Here is a 20,306-nt window from a genome sequence, read left to right as displayed (position 1 = left end):
AGGCAAAAAAATGTTTAATAACTTTGTTTAATAATAAACGGAACTGTATATAAATTTCATTGATTTGTTCTGTTTATACCAGAATATGTAAGATATGTCGTAAAAATGTTGACGACCTTCGGAGCCGATTCTCGAGGTATCAGGCAGTGGAAGAAACTCATCTCGTTAGTGCGAGTTCTGCCGTTCAGCAAGATGCACTTGTTTTCATAAATTTATCCGCCGTGTTCGTCGGCGAAAAGTTGTGCCCTGTGAACTTGTGAACACGGACATTGTAGTGTAAAACTAATAGTGCATAATAATATAAAGCATAAAAAGTGGACGAACTAACAATCTATTTCGTCCGAGATTATTTTTATTCAATAGGATCTAGTATAAGATAAGATCAAAGGTAAGATAATTAATGTTTTAATTATATTCAATATATTCCATCTCTTATATATCTATAATAAATATTAAATTATAAATATCTAAATTAAATATAGATACAATTCCTAAATAATTCTAGTTGCATTTATTTTAAAAAAATTTTCTACGCTTTCTCTCTCAAACGCATTCATTTTTATATTATAAAAAATATTGCTTTGTATTCTCGCGTGAAATAACACATTTGAACTGGATCAATTCAGCTAATATAGCTATCATGCAATATTTTTCATATTTGTCATATTTTCATATCTAATTGAACATTGCATTATATTAATATCTATCTTTGTGCAATTTGGCTCCACAATAATCGATTAATAATTTACATTAAAAAATTTGTATTCTTTTATAAGGTTTGCTTGAAATTTATATTTTAAAATTACATAAATTTATATTTTAAAATCTAATTACTTTTTAACAAAATTCTGATAAGTTTGGTTAAAGAAATTAAAGTCATCCAATATTTTACTCAAATAGCATACTCATCTGCAACAATTGTGTAGCATTATTATATATATAATTACTGCAATAGTATACCATAATATAATAACAATAATTCTATATAATGTTTTATGTTTTTGTAGTTTTATATTAAATTGCAGATTTCTGTAACAAATTGAAATAAGTACTGACTATCTTTCTCTCTCACACACACACACACACACACACACACACACACGCACGCACGCACGCACGCACGCACACACAACTAGAAGTACAACAAGGTTTTTACTAAAGTCAATGTTCTTCAGAAATAAAACGATATCTGATCTGAAAGTAGTTTCTTGTAGTTGTTCTGGAAAAATGTGGAATATTTTCCTATAATAGTGTTATTAAAAAACTAGTTTCAAAATCTTTTAACGTTTCTAAATGTAATTGCCAAGTCTTACATTATGTGAAAGATATTTAATTATCCTCTCTCTCTCTCTCTCTCTCTCTCTCTCTCTCTCTCTCTCTCTCTCTCTCTCTCTCTCTCTCTCTCTCTCTCTCCTTGTTAACGCAATGTTCCGAATTCAGCGTGTCAAGGCCGAGTCGTCATTAACCGGTTTTTTACACATATAGATTTCGTAATTACGATTTAGAAAAAGACAAATTAAACCGTAACAGAATTTTGCGTATATTGTCTACATATGTATAATTATTGATTATAAATGACTGCGATTATTTTCGCAAATTTGTTATTTCTCATTCTTAATCAGTGGCTTACTACTTTACCTTAATTTAAACTATTTTAATTCATTACTTTAAATAATATTTAATATATAGCATGAATAATCAAAAAAATTATTTTTGCAAATAATTTTTTAACGCATTCAACAGAAAGAAGTAAGAATATGTTCTTAAAATCAAAGCTTTGTTTTGTTTTACTTTAAAAGTAAATAAAAAAATTACGTTAAATATAATGTCAATAGATAAGTAATAATATAATAGTAAATATATAGATAACAATAGACAAGTAATAGACAAGAATATATTGATATATGTAGACATATATCACACATTAAGTAAGTATTGACATCCGAGGACACGCTTATTACGTAAGGCAAGTATATACAAAAAGATGTACTTGTATGTTACATACTCGCAGTAAAACTTCATCTATATTTCGTCAAACGAAATTTTACGTCAAGTCGCAATGAAACCTAATATTTGCCACTCGTATCAATTATTGTAATCTAAGTAAATGTAAATACTATTATTTTTGCATTGCGCACACGCGAAAATCGTTACAGTATATTTTATTAAATATCAAATATAATTGAAGTTCCGTATTTCTTGACTGCTATTATTTTCTTTTACGCCGTAAAAACATGTCACGCAAGAGTTCATCATGATTATTGTGAGTTGAAAGATTTTGGTAACGGTTTTCATAACAGAGAAATTTTTTGCAGATCGATGCACGTAGAACCTTTCAATGTAAATAAATACGTCAGTTTCCTTTTCGCGAATACCTTTCACAGTGAGATAATTAGCACCTGGTAATCGGAGCGTGTCACGCATCAATAAAACTTGATCAGAAAATAACTGTAAAAATATAACATGACATCTAAACCATTTTTTATCAAAATCTACTGTTTTGTAAACAATTTAGATTTTTAAAAGACTCTCATTTCTTTTTTTAAACAGTCTCACTTGTGAAAAAAATTTTTTTTATCTCTCTCAATTCTTCAGTCACGTAAATACTGAAAATTAAAGAACGGACAAGGAATTAGCAGCATCGCTGTCATACGGAACAATTTACACAATTACAATCAGATACACGTACTACGATACGATGATTATAACGGAACTGATCTTGATTACGTATATGATTACGAAGAGTGAAAGTGAAAGATGGAAGTTGTTATGTACTGTAGTCCACGTGGATCTGAGCCCCGAGCAGGTTTTCGAAGACATGAACGGTGAAGTACTGCGATTGTCGATCTCCGTGCAAGAGGACGTGAATCTAATGATTACCTATGGACATTTTTAGTGGTTTAATATTGTGCATTTGTGACCGAAGAAAAATACAGCAAGCTTATCGATGTTGTGCTTTATATATATGTGTCAAATAACAAATGGTGAAGAATAGTTGCAATAGTGTCGACATTTAGCGTGTTCGCGACTTTAATTTTAATTTTTAATTATGTAATAAATTTGCATTTTTTCTAACAAGGCAATGACGAAGCAAGAATAAGTAGTTTTCAAGTTGCACTTATCGATTAAAGAAAAGCGGCTTCTCACGAATGAAACTTCAAACAGCGAAATAGATGACAAAATTGTATTCAATTAATTTTATGTAAGTTCATTATAATATAAATTTTTATTTTTTTTTTTTAATGACAAATTAATTAGAAAAGATCTAGCAAAGTTAAGGTTATATGAAACTCTACGTATTTTTAATTATTTATAATTTATAATGATTTATAATAATTAATAATTATTTATAATTTTAGCGTTTCTTTCGAATAGTAGAAAAGAAGCCGTATTCTTTCTAAATAAAACTTTTCCATACATAAAGAAGATGGCAAGATGCAAAAGAAGAGTGAAACTTGTGTTAGAAAATAGTTCGCTAAAACTTGCACAATCGGTAAATCGGTAAAACCATTTAGAAAAATTTATATCATGCCACGTACGCCTGCATTTTCGTAATCGTACCTGAAATCTTTGTGTGATTTATTTCGCAGAAGTAGAAAGTTTCGTTTGCCATATTACAGGCGCTTGTGACGTGTGTGCGGCTCCAGATACCGCAGCGCGACCATTTCAAATTATGTCGCGTGACACAATCAACCAACATGACATTCTTGATTGATGTTATTGAAAATAATTACGCTGTCACCGATCAACATTAAATGTCATGTACTAGTTGCAAGACTCGGAACAATTTATGCCAATATTTCTTAACTAGTGAATTGCAATATTCCAGTTAAATATGTGTATATATAGCTAGCTGTAATGCTCGAATACTTTATATACGTTTAGCAACTGTCAGCTATCATTGAAATATCTATCATTCGCAAAACAACGAGCGCTGCAGGAGGTCCGAAATTTTGAAAGCGTTGCGACATGTCGGACATTCAGCGGACTACATTATTTTGCAAGATACTCAATAAGGTCGACCGTTAATTCGGTGCACGTGTTACGTTCGTGTCACGTACAGCGAGGTGGCCGAAATGGATCGTAGAAATTCTCGGACAATCTTCCTGGAAACGAATCGTCGATGTAATCGACCGCGGTAGTTATGCTTGACCGGCAGCGGAAGTCATCGACATATAATACGAAGGCTGTATTAGGCCGAAGGGAGGCAATTTTCCGAACGATTGTGCATGAACGAGTCATAGAAACGACTGTTTTATCGCGACAAACTGAGTGAGTGACGCATAGATAGCTGTCAGGAGAAAAGGTTTCCCGAGGTGAAGCGATTTGCGTGAAAATTTCATATAAAATCTGCGAGAGACATTACATTGTGTGTGTGTGTGTGTGTGTGTGTGTGTTAAAGGAAGCTTAAGGATGTCGAATAATTTTTGAAGCAATGTGCACGCGCTTAAAGAAAAGAACATTTTAGCATGTGTATTTTGATTTGAAAGCCTTTGCCATCAAAGTAAGTCTACATAGACCAAGAGTATAATATAATTTAATAAATTATAAAAAGTCGGATTACATATATAAAACTCTTTCTACTTAAAAAAATTAAAAATTTTTATGCTAAGTATTGACGTATAATTATACTTGTGAAAGTAATGTTGAAAAGTATTGGGCAAATTATATAATTAATTGTACTAACTGATTTATAAATCATTGATTGTAATATAATTATAAGAATTTTGTCTACCAATTTACGTAGATAATTTTTTTATCGTGACTTTATATTTTGGCAAATTTCTTTTATTTTACGAAATGAACACTGGCGACTTATATAACAACTACTGATTCTTTTCCTTGCATCCAAGTCATCGTCCGACTCTCACTGTACGATAATCTTGTGAATTACAGCTTTATAACAACACAATCTTCACTTCTGTTATGTCATCGTTTACATAATATATGTAATATTTGCATTACTGTTCATTATGTTGTATTAAACTTTGAAGATGGCTTTTATATTATTTTTTTACTATACATATATACATATATACCTATGTATATAATTGTTTAAAATATTAGAATATATTTATATATACATATGTACTTCCATATTTTCCTAATTATAAATTCATCTTGATTTCTACTTTACTGATTTATTAATCAGTTGGTTTCTTTTGTGATTTATGGTTAATCTGATATATTCTTAATCTTATGAATATTTTTTTACAGATGTACGTATCATCAATCAATTCCTTTAGAGCCAGTTGGCTGCTTCTGTGTTTGATTAATCCGCTTTACAGCATAGCTGAGAAATTACACACGGTTCCTTATGAAATCAACAACACCGTGTATCAATCGGAGCCAGTTTTTTCTGAAAAACATATTCAGTCTAATGTATCAAAACTTCCACAGTACATTTATCATCGTAATCATCAATCTAATTCAGTACAATCTGAGATTTCAAAGGACATGTATCCAGAAGCCTATGTAAAGGAAAATATGACAAAATTTATGCCGGAATATCGGGTAAGAAAAAAATACAGATTATATACCATTATTTAGAAACTCTTAAAAAAGAAAGTGTTTCTTGCAACATCGTTATCAGGACACCGGAAAAAGCGACGAAGAGATAATGCGGAAGATAAATGTACTGGATAAACTGTTGTCCGAAGATACCGACAAACTTGATGACGTCGAGTTGAAGAATACGGTCGAGAACAGCATTATCGCGGAAACGAATATCTCTGAAGAAACCAAAAGGGTTGTTAGACAAGTTCGCAAGTATCGGCCAGGATTCTTCTATACTTTAGCGAGACTCGCTTTTGAGGTATGAATAATATTACATCGAAATCAACGTTTGTCGCGAATATAATATAGGGTAAACTAGGGTATGATGGCCATAGGCTGTAATTTTTTCAATAATTGCTACATAGTGCGCTTTTTTAGTCATTACCAAAGATAATCGATATTTACAGTAGTTTATAGTGCATACATTATTCGAAATAACGATATTGTGAATCTTATATCATATTTTTACTTTTCACTACCTGCAAAGTTTTTCATTTGTCCACTAAATTCTGTTATAACGTCGAATAAATTACAGTTAAGTTATCGTAATCGATGTTAGACATATTATAAAGATATGTTAATTGTTACATGACTTATAATTTTTATTTTCGTTTTCACTATTTTTTTATAAATATTATGGCCATCTTTTCCTTAAAAGAGTTGGGTAAGATGGCCAATGCTTATGTTGTACTATTTTGATAATATAAAATTTATATTAAATATTTTCCTTTTAATTTCGATAATAATTACGTAATTTAAGCTTCAGTGAAGATAATATGCCAAACACTATTAAAAAAATAACAAAAATAAAAGTATGTTTTCTGAATTTTAAAAAACTATGGCCATCTTATCCGAGTTTACCCTAATGTTAAAGCATCTCAAAATGAAAATCGATAATGTTTCTGCGCGAAATATGTTTAAATAAGTGCAAAATGTATTATATTAGTAAGACCAAACGCTGTAATTAGTGCGCACAAATTTTATTCTAACATTAACCTTCTTCAGCGCAAAAACAGATGAGAAAAGCATGGGTTTTTTAAGCCATTTAACTGTACATTAACTTATCATTAAATAACACCAACAAATAGTTATACGAAAATTTCTGGAAAAGTTAAACATCATTATTTAGTCAATCGGTTAAAATTAAACATGAAATTTGATTATAAGAAATTGTTGATGTGTTCTTCCTTTGGTTAGTATGCCAAGAAATGACACATAGGTTGACTCGTTAAATTAAAATTAAAAATAATAGATTGGAAACTTGTATTGAAATAATTAAAAATCAACTCACAATTTCACCAGTTAATAAAAAAAATTTTTAGTTTGTCCCACATATATGAAGCTGTGTAATTTTTACAGTTATTAAGTTATTATAATTATTATTAAATATAATATTTTTTTGAGACTGACTCAATTGCTGGATATAATTCTTTCTCAATACAAAGAACAAAAATAATTCTTGTCTCCATTTTTATTGAAGTCGAATAGAAAAGTCGAGGTTTTGTTAATACATTTGACTGATGCTTAATTTTGTTTCAGACGGTCAACGATACGCGATCAGCGATTCAACAAATTAACGATTTTATTGGCCAAAGTTTCGAACCAGATACAACCGCTAAACCAGTCAGCAGTAACACATTGCAAGTAAATGATACGACGACGGTCGGTACGCCGTCGAATGATCAAAATGATTTGTCCAGTAACTTGGGCACTGTTAACGCAACGACAATGTCGACGACAACCATGAGCTCAACTGATGCACCTTTCAAATTCACAAGAAATAGTTTTCAAGAATTAATATCAAGAAATTGGCGTGGGTTATTGAGACTCTTTAATATCGAGTGGCGAGATGCTCTGAATGTGAGTTTTTATTATTATATTTACTTTTTTGGTTATTTTGGATATATTTATCAAGCTGTTGTTTAACCATTTTATTTTATAATAATTTATTATAATAATTTTTTTACTTTTCAGCAATCAGACATATCTGTAAAAGAGTTTCAAAAGAATCTTGGAAATCAGATAGGCATTTTCTTGCAAGATAATCCAAAAGCTTTATAAAAGTAATAGAAATAATTAAAAAAAGTAAAATAAATGATGATAATAAAAATATTAAAATATAAATATGTTATAGATAATAAATTGTACATAATATAGGGACAGATTTATGACAAATAATTGCATAACTTAGCCAAAGATTGAATGTTGTAGCCAATATTTAAATTTATGATATCTGCATTGTTAAGCATTTATGTAATAATCCAATATGCAATAATTTTTCGATAGAAAACATAGATATGTATACGTAGTACAAAAATGGCTCCTTTTCTTTTTTATATACTTGATTATACATTTTATTGTAAATGCATCAATTAGTATAATTATATTTTATTTTATCATAACGGTAACTCAAATAAATCGTAATTTATATTCTGGTTGTCAACTATGCCAAAAAAAATAGCCTACTTTCGATTCGATTTTGTCATCTCTCAGATTATTTGAAATGAACACCTAATTACAACTGACGTTGAATAGCATCGAGATTCAGTCTGAAAAGACCCGGTTTTGTGGTTGCATCATGAGCAAACCATCAACGTCTCATATATATCTGCGATATATTGACTTACGCAACTGTTTCGGCTGCTAACCCACGCTAAAGTTTTATGAGTGTTATAAGATAAAGAAAAGGAGAAGCGAATAGTTTATTCGAATAATCGGCCGATACAAAAAGAGGACGAAAGGATTCGGGGAATACATATGGTACGTGATTGCAATAAGTAGAAAGCACCTTCTTCTTCGTCCGGAGGAAATCGTGAAATCCTTAAGCCCGATTGGTCGACGCCTTGTGTGGGATCTCGTGGCAGCCCTTATAGATCGACGAACCGAATCCACGATTCAATCGTCGACTTGTGTTGAAACTAGCTGGAGCCGGTCATTAGTACTTAATTTTCTGTGAGAGATATCGAAAGAATGTTTTGGTGCTGTGGGTTTTTCAGCTTTCTTCTTCTATTTGGCAATTTTGCGTATGGAGTAAGTTATGTAATTGATATTATAAATTAAGATAAAAATATAAATGCCTAAAAAAGTTGAGCTATATTAATTTAAAGGCAATGGCAAACCTAATATATTTTGTATCAGCTAAATTTTACAAATAGCATTTAATTTTTCATATAATAATGCTTCAATAACCATTAAAATATTAATCATTTTTATCGTTTCAATAATATAATACTATCCTAATATTATTTTATTTTAACTTGTGTTTATTTTCTGGGACCAAAAAAAAGAATAGATTCGAAGTCGAAATTTTAGTCGTGTAAAAATTAAAAAAAAAATTTCCGTGTATATTTTAATGATTTTAATTTTAACTTATTCTTGAGAAGCGGAATAAAAATTACAGTAAAATGAATTCACCTTTCCAATATTAAGACAGATTATTCGACATTTTTTCAATTCGCAAAAAGTGAAAGCGATAAACACTAGGTATCAGATCCGCATCTACGCGTGCAACGACCTATGTGGACCTATATACACTCGGATGCAATGTCTGATGGCAGGTTAAAGTGCGCGTGGGTTTTGTATTTATCGTATCTATCTCGAGAAAGAAGTTTCCATGTAATCAGCGCGTTATTTCCTCTCTTTAAACACAAGAGAAAAATAATATGTCGGAAGTATTTTTACGCTACCGCACAAGAAAATGAGATTTATCCCTTTCTTTATGTAACTCAGGAAATCTTGAACAACAGAGTACGACGTCAAGAATCATCCGCACAAAATGGTCAACTGATAGATAACATCTTTAATGTAAGTATATTGCAGTATATAGTACAATTTATGTATAATATAATAATTTATAGTATATATAGTTAAAGTTTTCTATTCCAGTAAATATTGATTCATTAAAATAAATTATTAGATATAATATTTTACATAAATATAAAAAAATGTTAAACGGGAAAAAAAATTGTGAAAACTCATTTGAATAAAAATACTTTGATAATTTACTTTTTTTATAGAGAAGAAAGAGGATGCAATTATCGAATTGATTAATTAAATTATATCATTTTCTTTTGTAGCCATAATAAAAAAGTGATGCAAACCCATGAAACGTGTTCAAGTTGAATTTCGAAATTTATATTGTTGCACTTTTTCCCTGTGTGGTTGATATTTGTTTAAATCTTTATTTTTTTTTCACTGACAAATATTTACGGTAACTACTTGTGGATTTTTTTGAAATTTATATATTCTATGTATCTTCAGACACAAAAACTGAATTTATTTGAAAAAAAATTGTCGCTTTTGTCATATTTGTTTTTTGCATAATCGTTATTTAACTGTAGTCATTAAACGAATGTAATATTATTCAAAATTCTTTAAAGAAGAAAATAATTTCTTATAAACACTAGCAAACACCGCGCGCTTTTTATATGAGCTTAATTTTATCAATTTATTAAATAAAGAAAGAAAGAAAAAATTTATATATTTAAAATTATTTTACTTCAATTACTTTTTTTATATATGTAATTTTATATACAGGATGAATCTCTAGAAGCCTTCTAAAATATTTTCTTAAATATTAATTTTATATAAAAATGTTTTAGACAAAAATTGTTTGCCTCGAAGGGAGGAAAAGAATAGGCATATCAGTTTGGATATAGTTTAAGAAAAATATAATAAAAGAAAATTCTATCTTGCAGATTCCAATCACAGCGATTAGGCAAACTGCCGTCGCCGCTCAAGTCTTTTCACCGGAGAATTCACAGACAATCGACAGTATTATTAAGGTCACGAATCCAGAATTATTCATATTTATAACAAAATACCTGATTAGCTTTATAATTAGTAAAAATTATTTACAGATTCCCGTTTCGACTTTAGAAGCTGTCGGCAAACTTGTAAAGACTACAACGCAGCAAAGACAACAAAACACGGAGAGAATTCGAAATCGTCAAGAGAGGAGAGAACGATTAATGGCCATAAAGGAAGAAAAAAGGAAACGGAAACAGGAAATTCAAGAGCCACAATCGCAACTGACGAGAGTTGTTAGGCATCACAAAGATCCATTTGGATTAAATGCGTGGACCGATCTTTTATTTGGGCATCACTCTAAATTAGGTGGCATTCGCAGGTTTCATGGGAGTCACGGTTTACACGGTCACGGACTTCACGGCAGTCACGGTGATTATTTTTGCTGACTCTTTTTTTTTAACTGCAAAAAGTTATTTCAATATATTACGATATATTACCAACGTTACTGCAATATAAATATGAATATATTTAGGCAAATGAGATGCAAATATATCATTTTTATCGATTTTCGTTGGTTGAAGGTCAACATTTTGGAAACCGTCCGCAACATACCTATGAGGTCCATGAGGATATTAATGAGGATACATCCTTTTGCTGGCATGGGCTGACCGCTGGATTCGGCAGTTTCCAAGGAACTCGACCTTCCAGTACTTCTATCAAAATCGAGAATAAGATTGCTCCTCAAGAAAGAAGGCAGACACTCCCTCCCAAATATCCAAGCGTTGACGTAAATTCTCAGAATAAAATCACGAAAATTAAGAACAAACTGATAGGTGAATATCACGATGACTCGCCGATAGAAAATAAAATTGCACCGAGAAACGGAAAATTAACATTTGTGCGATAATAATGTAAATAATAATGTAAATAATAATGTTAGAATAATGTTAGATATATTCTTCATCTTTGATAAGCATTCTTCATTATATACAGTTCTATTAAATTTACTAAATCAACATAAAACATTTTTAATAATATTAATATAATAATTGATGTAACAATTTGCACAAATAAATATTTTTTCACAATAAAAATATATGAAATTTATAATCAATATGTACATTATATCTATAACTTTTTTTTTTTGCTTTTGTCTTCATGTTTTATTTAAATTGATAAAAATGTAAAGTTTCGTATAATTTCTTGTGAAAATGTATTTCAACAATAATTGTGGAATTTCCAAGGTTCTAGCACTTTATTATATTTCCATTGGTAAAAGCAGTTTTATAAAAAACAGCAATTGATTCATCATAATTAAGATGAATTATACATCAGATGACAATATTCCTTAATAGTTCTAAGTATTAAAGATTCATACATGACCTCAGATATAAACTCATTTTATTTAACGATCGAACGACACTTAAAACAAATATAATGAATGTAAAGAAGCTGTGCAGAACACTATTATAATTTCCGTTGATCAAACAATCGCGACTATTTCTCTTCAAGTCTTTGAGATAAAAACAAATATACGTAGATAGTATAATATAATATGCTTTTAGCATATATACATTAATTAATTTTTAATTTAATTCTATTTATTTATAGCGAAAAATAATATTCCATTAGAGATCTTAATTAATATAAGCACGAAATTTTATGAGGATATACAAATAGCCATCATGTGTGAAGTCATACCTTGACCTTCGCCGAACACGTTTTATTTCTGCGTTGTAATGTAAAAAGCATCTATCATATGTGTTATGTCAGACTTTACAGGTTTTTTAAGTTTATTTTATTGTTGAAATATATACATATGTATATCGTATAAATTTTAAATTTATAAAAGTACAGCAAACTGTTCAGCTATATATTATTGATAAATGGATGTAAAAAACAAATGTAAGAAATTAAACATAATGCATAAAAAAGCACGTTATAAAATTAAAAATAATTTATTTTATTGCAATCTTATCGTTTAAAGATTTATCGTATAAAAGAATCATGTTATAACAATATAATTAAAATTATTAATGAAAACTATAAACAGTGGTTAGATTGCCATATTCAAATAAATAACGGAAATTCAAATAAATAAATAGTCAAATGAGATAGCATTAGTTGACCTCTTCTATGACGTTATAGTGTCATCTTACATAATCGTTGATAGTCTCGTCAGTCTTTTACTAGTCGCGAAATTGTCACGTTCGCAGCTTATTCAGATATCGCAATACAATCGACGTATATTGTTGTCAAAAATACATCAAAGAAAAAAATTTTAAGGTAACAAAATATTTTATTAGTGAGTATAAATTATGTGTGGTCTGAATATTGTGATTTTAAGAAAACTTTTAAGTAAATTTAATTGCAATGAAATAATAATTTTTTTAATCAAACATTCCATCTAAAGAAAGCATTAAATTTATTAAATTACTTTACAATATTTATTTTTATTTATTACCAATATTCTATGAAATACTCATTAAATGTCCAAACAGATTATATTTATTCTTCATTATTATGTGAAGACTATCGAATGTAATTAACAGCTTACATTTCAGCACTATTTAAATGACTTAGAACATTTGCTTCAATTCTGCATTATAATAGCGCTTGTAATTTCCGGCATCATATACAATTAATCAAAGTTACTTTTTTTAATATAAAAACAAACAATAAAAACGAATATGTACAAAGTTTTTTAATAAATTATGTTTCTAAATTGGACAGCCTTGGATGCTAATAATGATGAATAGAGATTTCTTATTTCAACATAAAAATGACTAATTGTAAGATGGAAAATTTTTCCAGCATATGATTATTTTTTGTTCAAAGGAAGAGTAAAGTAAAGTATATTACAAATATACGATGATTTTTCTTCAAATTACACGATTAATCATATCAACTTGCACGAAAAAAAAATTCATTAAAGTATTAATCATCTTAAACGTTCAGGGAATAAATTAATTGGACTCTGCACCACTCACGTTCTAGTTTAACAAAGAGAATCAGCGGAATCGCAGTTCACCAAAGGAATGATACGGATCTCGTTGAGTTTACCCCTTCCAGCAGCAGGTGAGTAAGAGATGCCCTCCGGTCAGGCCGAGAAATGACTGCTTACCTGCTTACTAGTCTCGATCCTTCGTCAGTGAACGCGAAGATGTCGTTCGGCAAGGTAGCTAACTGCTTGCTTATCGCTTTCATAGCTCTGGCTAATGGAATGCCACAGGACGACAGTTCGGCAGTTACAGAATCGTCTGGACCAGTGAGTAGAAAATGTTTACTTTGTTTTAATTCGTTATTATTATCATCAATATTACGAAAAGTTCATTTTATAAAGTAAATTTTCCTACATCATGGAGGAAACGCGAGTGCATATATTTATACGAAGGAGAATTAAGAGAGCAAAATTTATACTGTCAGTTATATAAAGATATAATTTTTTTATATAACCAAATGCCAAGTTGGCTTTTATAATTAATTTCAAGATTATGTAATAGATTGAATTTTGTTGATACGAACAATTTCATGATGCGTATGATGGAACGAGAAAAAAGTCAGTATATCGCATTTATAATCGTAGATCGTAGATCATGAACCAAGATGTTGCTTTGTGCATTGAATCTACCACTTACTTATTACATTCAAACCAAACAATTATGTGAATGTGCATACGCGTTACTAGCAGATGACGAAAATCAAATACGCCGAACGACGCAATACTTAACTCTTGATTAACATTTTTATATGCCTGTAGTATATATAATGTAACGAAAGTAATAATAATTTTTGCAATGTTATTTATGTCAAATCTTTCGACACAAACAGCGCACAGGTATAATATATTTCATTATAACTCGAACAATTTCTTTTATTCCCAGGAATTGCGAGAATGGTCGTATTCTGCGTATCGCAGTATAGCTTTGACGTCATCATAAATGATAATTAAGTTTACAGAGAAACAGAAACTGGTGCGATTTAACAAACAAGAAGTTGATCAATCACTTTGAGAGGAAAAATACTATAGAAAAAGAGTTACACTTAAGCTAGATAGAGACTTAGATAGAGGTTAGATAATCAAATACTCGTGTAATGAGAGAAAGGAGTACGGAAATGTTAGAAGGTTGCATAAAGTTGAATTATTATTTATAAATATTATTATTTATATATAAGTATATATACATTAATTAATACATGATTCAATCATTTTTAATTAATAATTAATAATCAAAAATTGAAAAAACGAATACACATATTATTTCGAATTTATGACAGTCACAATTAATTGTCAAAGCGAAAATATGCGGGATGAAGATAAAACGGTTGTTAAGAAACATCTGTCATAAACAAGAGAGTTATGTTCTTTATTTATAGATCTGGCCAAAGAGGTAACTTGAAGACCATGAAGCTTAATCGTTCACGTCGAGAATTATGTTGCGATGAAAGTGAAAGAAATAAGAAGTTCAAGTTTAATAATAGCATTTATCACAAATTTTTTGTCTAATTTCAATGCCGCACGTTATATTAAACATGTTGCAACACTTTTTTAAAAATAATTATCATATTTTTTACCTCTAGTCATATTTTCCATTTATTTTGCCTATTTTAAAATAATTTTTCTTATTTTTTATCTTATTGTTAGTCATTAAAAATATATATAATATACATTTCAAATTAATATCGCTATACGAATTTTAACGCAGATAATTTCGTAAGCTGATATTAAATATTTCTGTGTATCATCTTTTTTAAATCTATTTACGTAATATTTAGCGTGAAAATATTCGAGGGAAAATATTGCTTTGTGTAACGTTAGTTACGGTAGTTAGTTTCAAGTTTAGTCGGAACGTTATCGACATAACGAATAAAACACTTGCGTGCACATTTCTGAAAAAAATCGATTTTTATGCCTCGCGATAGAGAAGAGATTGAAAACGTATAATTATAATTGTCATCTACAATCTCTCTCTCTCTCTCTCTCTCTTTCTCTCTCTTTCTCTCTAAATATGGAATGTGTGCAAAGATACACAGTTAACATTATTAGAAAAACTCGTACACACTGTGGAAGAAGTTTCAAAATTACATAAAATAATTTCATTCTAATGTCAAACACTCTCAGCTCTGATAAGTGGATTTTAAAAAGAGATTCAATATTGTCATAGCTAGTTGTAAATTTTTGGTTTTTCGAATTTGGATTTTAGATTCTGGAATTTAGAATTTGGAATTTTGATTTTGAATTGAGAATTTGAATTTTAATTTTAATTTTTAAATGTGATATTAATCTAAATTTTAATTTTAATTTGGATTTTGATTTTAACTTAAAATTCTGGATAAAAATAGATTGACAGGTTTGATTTCAAGGAATTATAGATTATATAGTTTATGTATGTATATGTTTGTATATATAGATATTTATATTTAGATGTTTATATATATATATATATATAGGTATATATCATATTTATTATATTTTCTATATTTTTATGGAGTTATTTAGTTCATTTCAGTTTAGTTTATTTTATTTTATTTTATGGGATATATTTTTAGATTATATTTGGTAGAATTAGTAAGCGTACTCACATATATGGTTTATAGAATTCAAGATATGAAATGGTTATATGTAAAACATGTAAGCTGGAAGCCATCGTAAGCCGAAAGGCAAGGATTAAGAATAAATAATAAATAATAAAATAAATAATAATATTGTCATAGCTTCCATTTCTCCAATTTACTAACGGAGGAATCCGGGTGAACTTTGCTGGATATCATGCTGAAGCTGGACTCGGCGGTCTTCTACGAGGAACAGGAGGTGGACTTCACGCGAGCGCGGGAACTCCTTGGGGTGCGCACGCGGGTGCAGGATTAGGCGGTCAATTAAACGGAGAAGACGGCAATCTTGGTTAGTGTTTGCAAAAGTAAAACAAAGTATTATATTAATTAAATTATTTAATTAATCATATTAATTAAATATAATGGAAAGAAAGGGAGATGCATTCTTCATCATTACAGATAACAAAATACCCATCTAATACGTATTTAAAAAAATTTTGTAAAAGATCCTTTTTGATCTCTCAACTCAATAAAATTTTCATCAAAGACATAAATAAATGTTGAAGAAACAATGAAATGAAAGCAAGATATACTTTCAGGCGGTGGTCTCTACGCTCGTGCTGGACTCGGTCGTGGAGGACCAGAAGCGGCAGCCGGTCTCGGTGGAAGGTTGGGTGGTCGGTCGTCGAATCCGATTTCCGGTGGCCTATACGCAGGCGCGACGCCAGGCGGTCCAGGAGTCGGCGTGCATCTTGGCGGAGGTCTTGCCGGAGAAGGAATCAACGGAGCTGCAGCCGGTACTACGGCTGACGAAACTAATGTGAATCGGCGTGCATCCGGCGCGACGACGAGAGAGACTAATGCAACAGCGGATGCAGCTGCGAGCGTAACGAAGCCGTCAAAGGGCCGCACCAACATACAGATCATACGTTCGAAAGCGCAGAAGGAGAAAGACGTGCAAAAGGAGAAAGAGGTTTTCATCGACACCTAGTTCTTTTTGTAGTTGCTTTATTATTACAAGCGAAGGATATACAACACTTATTATAATTTTCTAGGTTTCAAATACGATATCTAAACGAGATATCGAGGATAGTCATTGACACAGTTCTTTCTAACACACCTCCTTAGAATATAATCGTTGTTTCTTAATTAGTATCTTAATAAATTATATAAGCGCCTTAAGTTATATAAATTCGTATTCGCGAGTTGTGGGGATAATTCCTCAACCTAACAATCATCTTTGTTCAAATATCATTGTAATGTGGGATATATCATCTTTAAAATAAATCTATCGAATGCAGAAGGTGGTGGCGCTTGAAGCTGCCGCGCTGTCAGTTAACGCGTCTGCAGATGGGAAGGTCGAATCGCAAAACAAAGAGGTGATGATAAAAGCTTAGAAATTATTACCTAACAATGCGATTGTGAAATGATTAACAAATTACTAGAAAGGTCTTTCTTTTCTCATGCGTAACAGATACGACGTGCAGTAGTCGTCGTTCCTCCTGCGGCGGAAGTTGGTCTAGTCAAATCGGTCAGTCTGGTTGGAACGGTGCCAGTCGTAAAATCGATTGAAAAAGACATTGTGGCCTCTGCACCGGTAGTACCCGTAGCACCCGTTGTACCTGTAGAGACACTTAATACAATTACAGTTGGTGAGCAATCGTCGTATAGTCGATATGTACATATACTTGAACGCTAGTTCATTGAAACAATTCTTCCCTTTACCAGATAAGAATCCAACCGTAGTGGTTCAAAAGCCCGTATATCCGCGCTGGTACTTCAGAAAGAGGTTCCGTACCGCCCCTAGAAAAGTATTCTACGCTGCTCCAACAGCTGCGGATGATTCCCAAAGCTCACCTTCGGACGTAGTCGCTGGACTCTATGCCAACGCAGTGGGAGACGGCGGTGGTGGAACGGTTGCCGTGGGCAAAACTGTTTATACAAGCGGATCCTTGTTCGATGACATCTTCAACGTAAGTTTCGTATAATCATCTCATGAGCGTTGCATCATGCAGAATTCACGGAGTTTCTAATGAGCCACCACTTTCTCCTCAGATTCCAATTTCTACGTTGTCCGCTGTTAATCAATTGCTAAACAACGTTGGCTGAGACACTTCCCGTGTGTATTCTCATAATATATAATAGTTTATATTCGAAGATACTATTATCGCGCAATAAAATATTCACGAGCGAAGATCGTGAGCCACGTTTTTCGCAAGGTCCTCCGAATATATTTAATATTCTCGTTCGTTGTACATTCAGCTCCTTTCGACGAATGTTTATTCCGCCTTACTTACGAATGCCAGACACACGCGTGATATCCACCTTGCGGTTCCCAGCACGTGATTAGATTGTAATTCCAGCTAGTATCTTCACATGCGGTAGTATTTCTTTGTTTCAACCTGCGAGTCATTTTAAAAAGGTACGTTAATAAACTTTTATACGGCAAAAAAAAATTTGTCTCTGACACGAATTATTTATATTCTCTTGAATTTAATTTTATTATTTTACAACTTACATGCTACTTATTCGTATATATGGTACGCGAATGTCATGCGATATAAATTTCAAGGATATTTCATCAAGACTGGATATTTACTTGCCTCTCGCTCACTGTTAGTATGAATAGCATAAAACCACAAATATGATCGTTATTAAATGTTCGCTATTAACTACAACCGCATTATTATATTTACATGAGATAAAAGAGATAAAATGCGATTGGTACAGAAGATAGTAATAAACGATAATAACATGAAAATCGAGAGGAATGCTAAAAGAGCAATTAAACAGTAAGCGGAAAATAAAGTCTTGTAATCATAATCATGTTGATGACTATATAAGCATATGTATATGTACAATGCAAACGCACGTAGTGAGCTAAAATTTTTATTCGAGAAAATTTATGTATAATTAAGCATATAATCAATACATACAATAAATCTTTTTATTAAGGATTTATTTTTGAATTAAGAGGAATTCTTCTTAAAACGAAATCTTTTAGACGAGTCTTTTAATTAAGACGAGTTCTGCTGATATATTATTCATATATATTTTGCATATATTTAACACAAACTTGGAAATATTTTTAAAAACATGGAGCGGCGTATTTTTTTTGATCACAACTCTATTATTATTATACTTGCAAATATTCAAATATAATTATATGTAAACGGAAAGTGTTATTGCGCCAATAAAACATTATTTTATCATAATGGTTACGGTATGCAAATAGCAATAATATCTCACACTGCTAAGAATTAAATGAAATGCGACTTTAGTTACGTTACTTCTCAATACCTCATTGCGCTACTGTTTATAATTACTGAAATATTACAAAGTATGCGCGTCACATTTATTTGCTTTTTGCCACATATTATTTAATAAATTTTAAAGTTAGAAAAACAAATATTTTTCCTAATATGTGTATAAAAATATATCAATGCATATAAATATAATATATGTATAATTTAATGATATAGACAATTTTTAAAAATTAAAATTATTGTGATACAATAATTTTAATTTTGTTCTCGAATAATAGCGCAGCTTTCAATTCTGAATAATAAAAAATCCGGTAGCGATGTTAATTAAATATTTACTCACACATTTATTCACAGCTTTGACGCCATCTTTTATTTTTTATCAGACTATTAGCATTTATTTTCTACATATTCTAGGAACCAGTCACACTGTAATAATAAAAGTTATATACTCGGTTGTATAAATAATAAAGCGTTTTATAATATATAAAAGTTTACTTGAAAGCGTATTCAATTTTACATTATAATAAATTTACATTAAATTTCTTTTGTTTTTGCAGCTAAAAAGGATAATCCACATATATAGAACACTATGTGTATTTTGTAACAAAAAAAACTTTTCAGATCAGATTGTAACATCTTAATATTGCTCTCTCTGGTCACTTTTATTATTTTAACTATATGTAATATACACTTACACTATTTATGCAGCAATAAGATGTATCAAAGGAGGTAAAGAGGGGTTTATAAAATTCTCAAAAATGAGAATTTAAATATGATTAGGTCCTGGTAAATACCAAGAAAAATATGTGGCCTGTTACTTTTTTTTTGAAGAAAATTACTTTCTGCGAAATCGACGCACTACCATCCGCGTTTGGCTCTTAGTCATTCAGTTTCTAAAAGTTTCCTGTTTATAACATTAAAGAACCTTATTTTCTCAGTAATTTATTAATAAAATATATATTATTGTTATATTATATTTATATATTTTAACTTTATTTTCTTAACAACCTTATATATAATTTAACTATATAATATGTAATCTTAATAAACGTATAATGTAATAAATTATTTATTATTAATTTACATTTGTTCTTTTATACATCTAAGAATATATTTTTAGTTTTTCAATATTAGTAATCAAAGATTTTATAATAATTTTAATTTAAATTATACAATATGTAT

The 20,306-nt window shown here is 30.3% G+C and overlaps 3 protein-coding genes across 6 annotated transcripts; all 3 read left to right on the top strand.

Moving 5' to 3' along the window:
• Positions 1–169: 169 nt before the first annotated feature.
• Positions 170–7,725, top strand: LOC140665078 (uncharacterized). Its single transcript, XM_072890793.1, has 5 exons — positions 170–388; positions 5,218–5,514; positions 5,594–5,815; positions 7,096–7,416; positions 7,531–7,725. The coding sequence occupies exons 2-5, from the start codon at positions 5,218–5,220 to the stop codon at positions 7,615–7,617; spliced, it is 927 nt and encodes a 308-aa protein (XP_072746894.1). The 5' UTR covers positions 170–388; the 3' UTR covers positions 7,618–7,725.
• Positions 7,726–7,930: 205 nt separating this feature from the next.
• Positions 7,931–11,232, top strand: LOC140665077 (uncharacterized). 2 transcript variants are annotated; one of them, XM_072890789.1, is made up of 5 exons: positions 7,931–8,586; positions 9,286–9,360; positions 10,254–10,340; positions 10,416–10,734; positions 10,887–11,232. In XM_072890789.1, the coding sequence occupies exons 1-5, from the start codon at positions 8,527–8,529 to the stop codon at positions 11,210–11,212; spliced, it is 867 nt and encodes a 288-aa protein (XP_072746890.1). In that variant the 5' UTR covers positions 7,931–8,526; the 3' UTR covers positions 11,213–11,232. The 2 variants fall into 2 exon arrangements, with proteins under 2 accessions (XP_072746890.1, XP_072746889.1); XM_072890788.1 differs by lacking the exon at positions 7,931–8,586 and having other exon boundaries at positions 8,932–9,360.
• A 1,247-nt stretch (positions 11,233–12,479) lies between these two features.
• On the top strand, positions 12,480–20,203 carry LOC140664695 (uncharacterized). Of its 3 annotated transcripts, none has more exons than XM_072890058.1 (9): positions 12,480–12,591; positions 13,303–13,383; positions 13,515–13,573; positions 16,021–16,207; positions 16,458–16,831; positions 17,160–17,237; positions 17,333–17,510; positions 17,587–17,831; positions 17,914–20,203. In XM_072890058.1, exons 2-9 carry the CDS (start codon positions 13,344–13,346, stop codon positions 17,965–17,967), a joined length of 1,215 nt encoding a protein of 404 aa, XP_072746159.1. In that variant the 5' UTR covers positions 12,480–12,591; positions 13,303–13,343; the 3' UTR covers positions 17,968–20,203. The 3 variants fall into 3 exon arrangements, with proteins under 3 accessions (XP_072746159.1, XP_072746160.1, XP_072746158.1); XM_072890059.1 differs by having other exon boundaries at positions 12,501–12,591; positions 13,441–13,573; XM_072890057.1 differs by lacking the exon at positions 12,480–12,591 and having other exon boundaries at positions 13,317–13,383; positions 13,441–13,573; positions 17,914–17,977; positions 18,121–20,203.
• The last annotated feature ends 103 nt before the right edge of the window (positions 20,204–20,306 follow it).

The sequence above is a fragment of the Anoplolepis gracilipes genome, chromosome 4 (genome assembly GCF_047496725.1).
Source record: "Anoplolepis gracilipes chromosome 4, ASM4749672v1, whole genome shotgun sequence".
Classification (NCBI taxonomy): Eukaryota; Metazoa; Arthropoda; class Insecta; order Hymenoptera; family Formicidae; genus Anoplolepis; species Anoplolepis gracilipes.
Note: the sequence above shows the minus strand (reverse complement) of the source record. Positions and strands in the feature narration are given on the sequence as shown.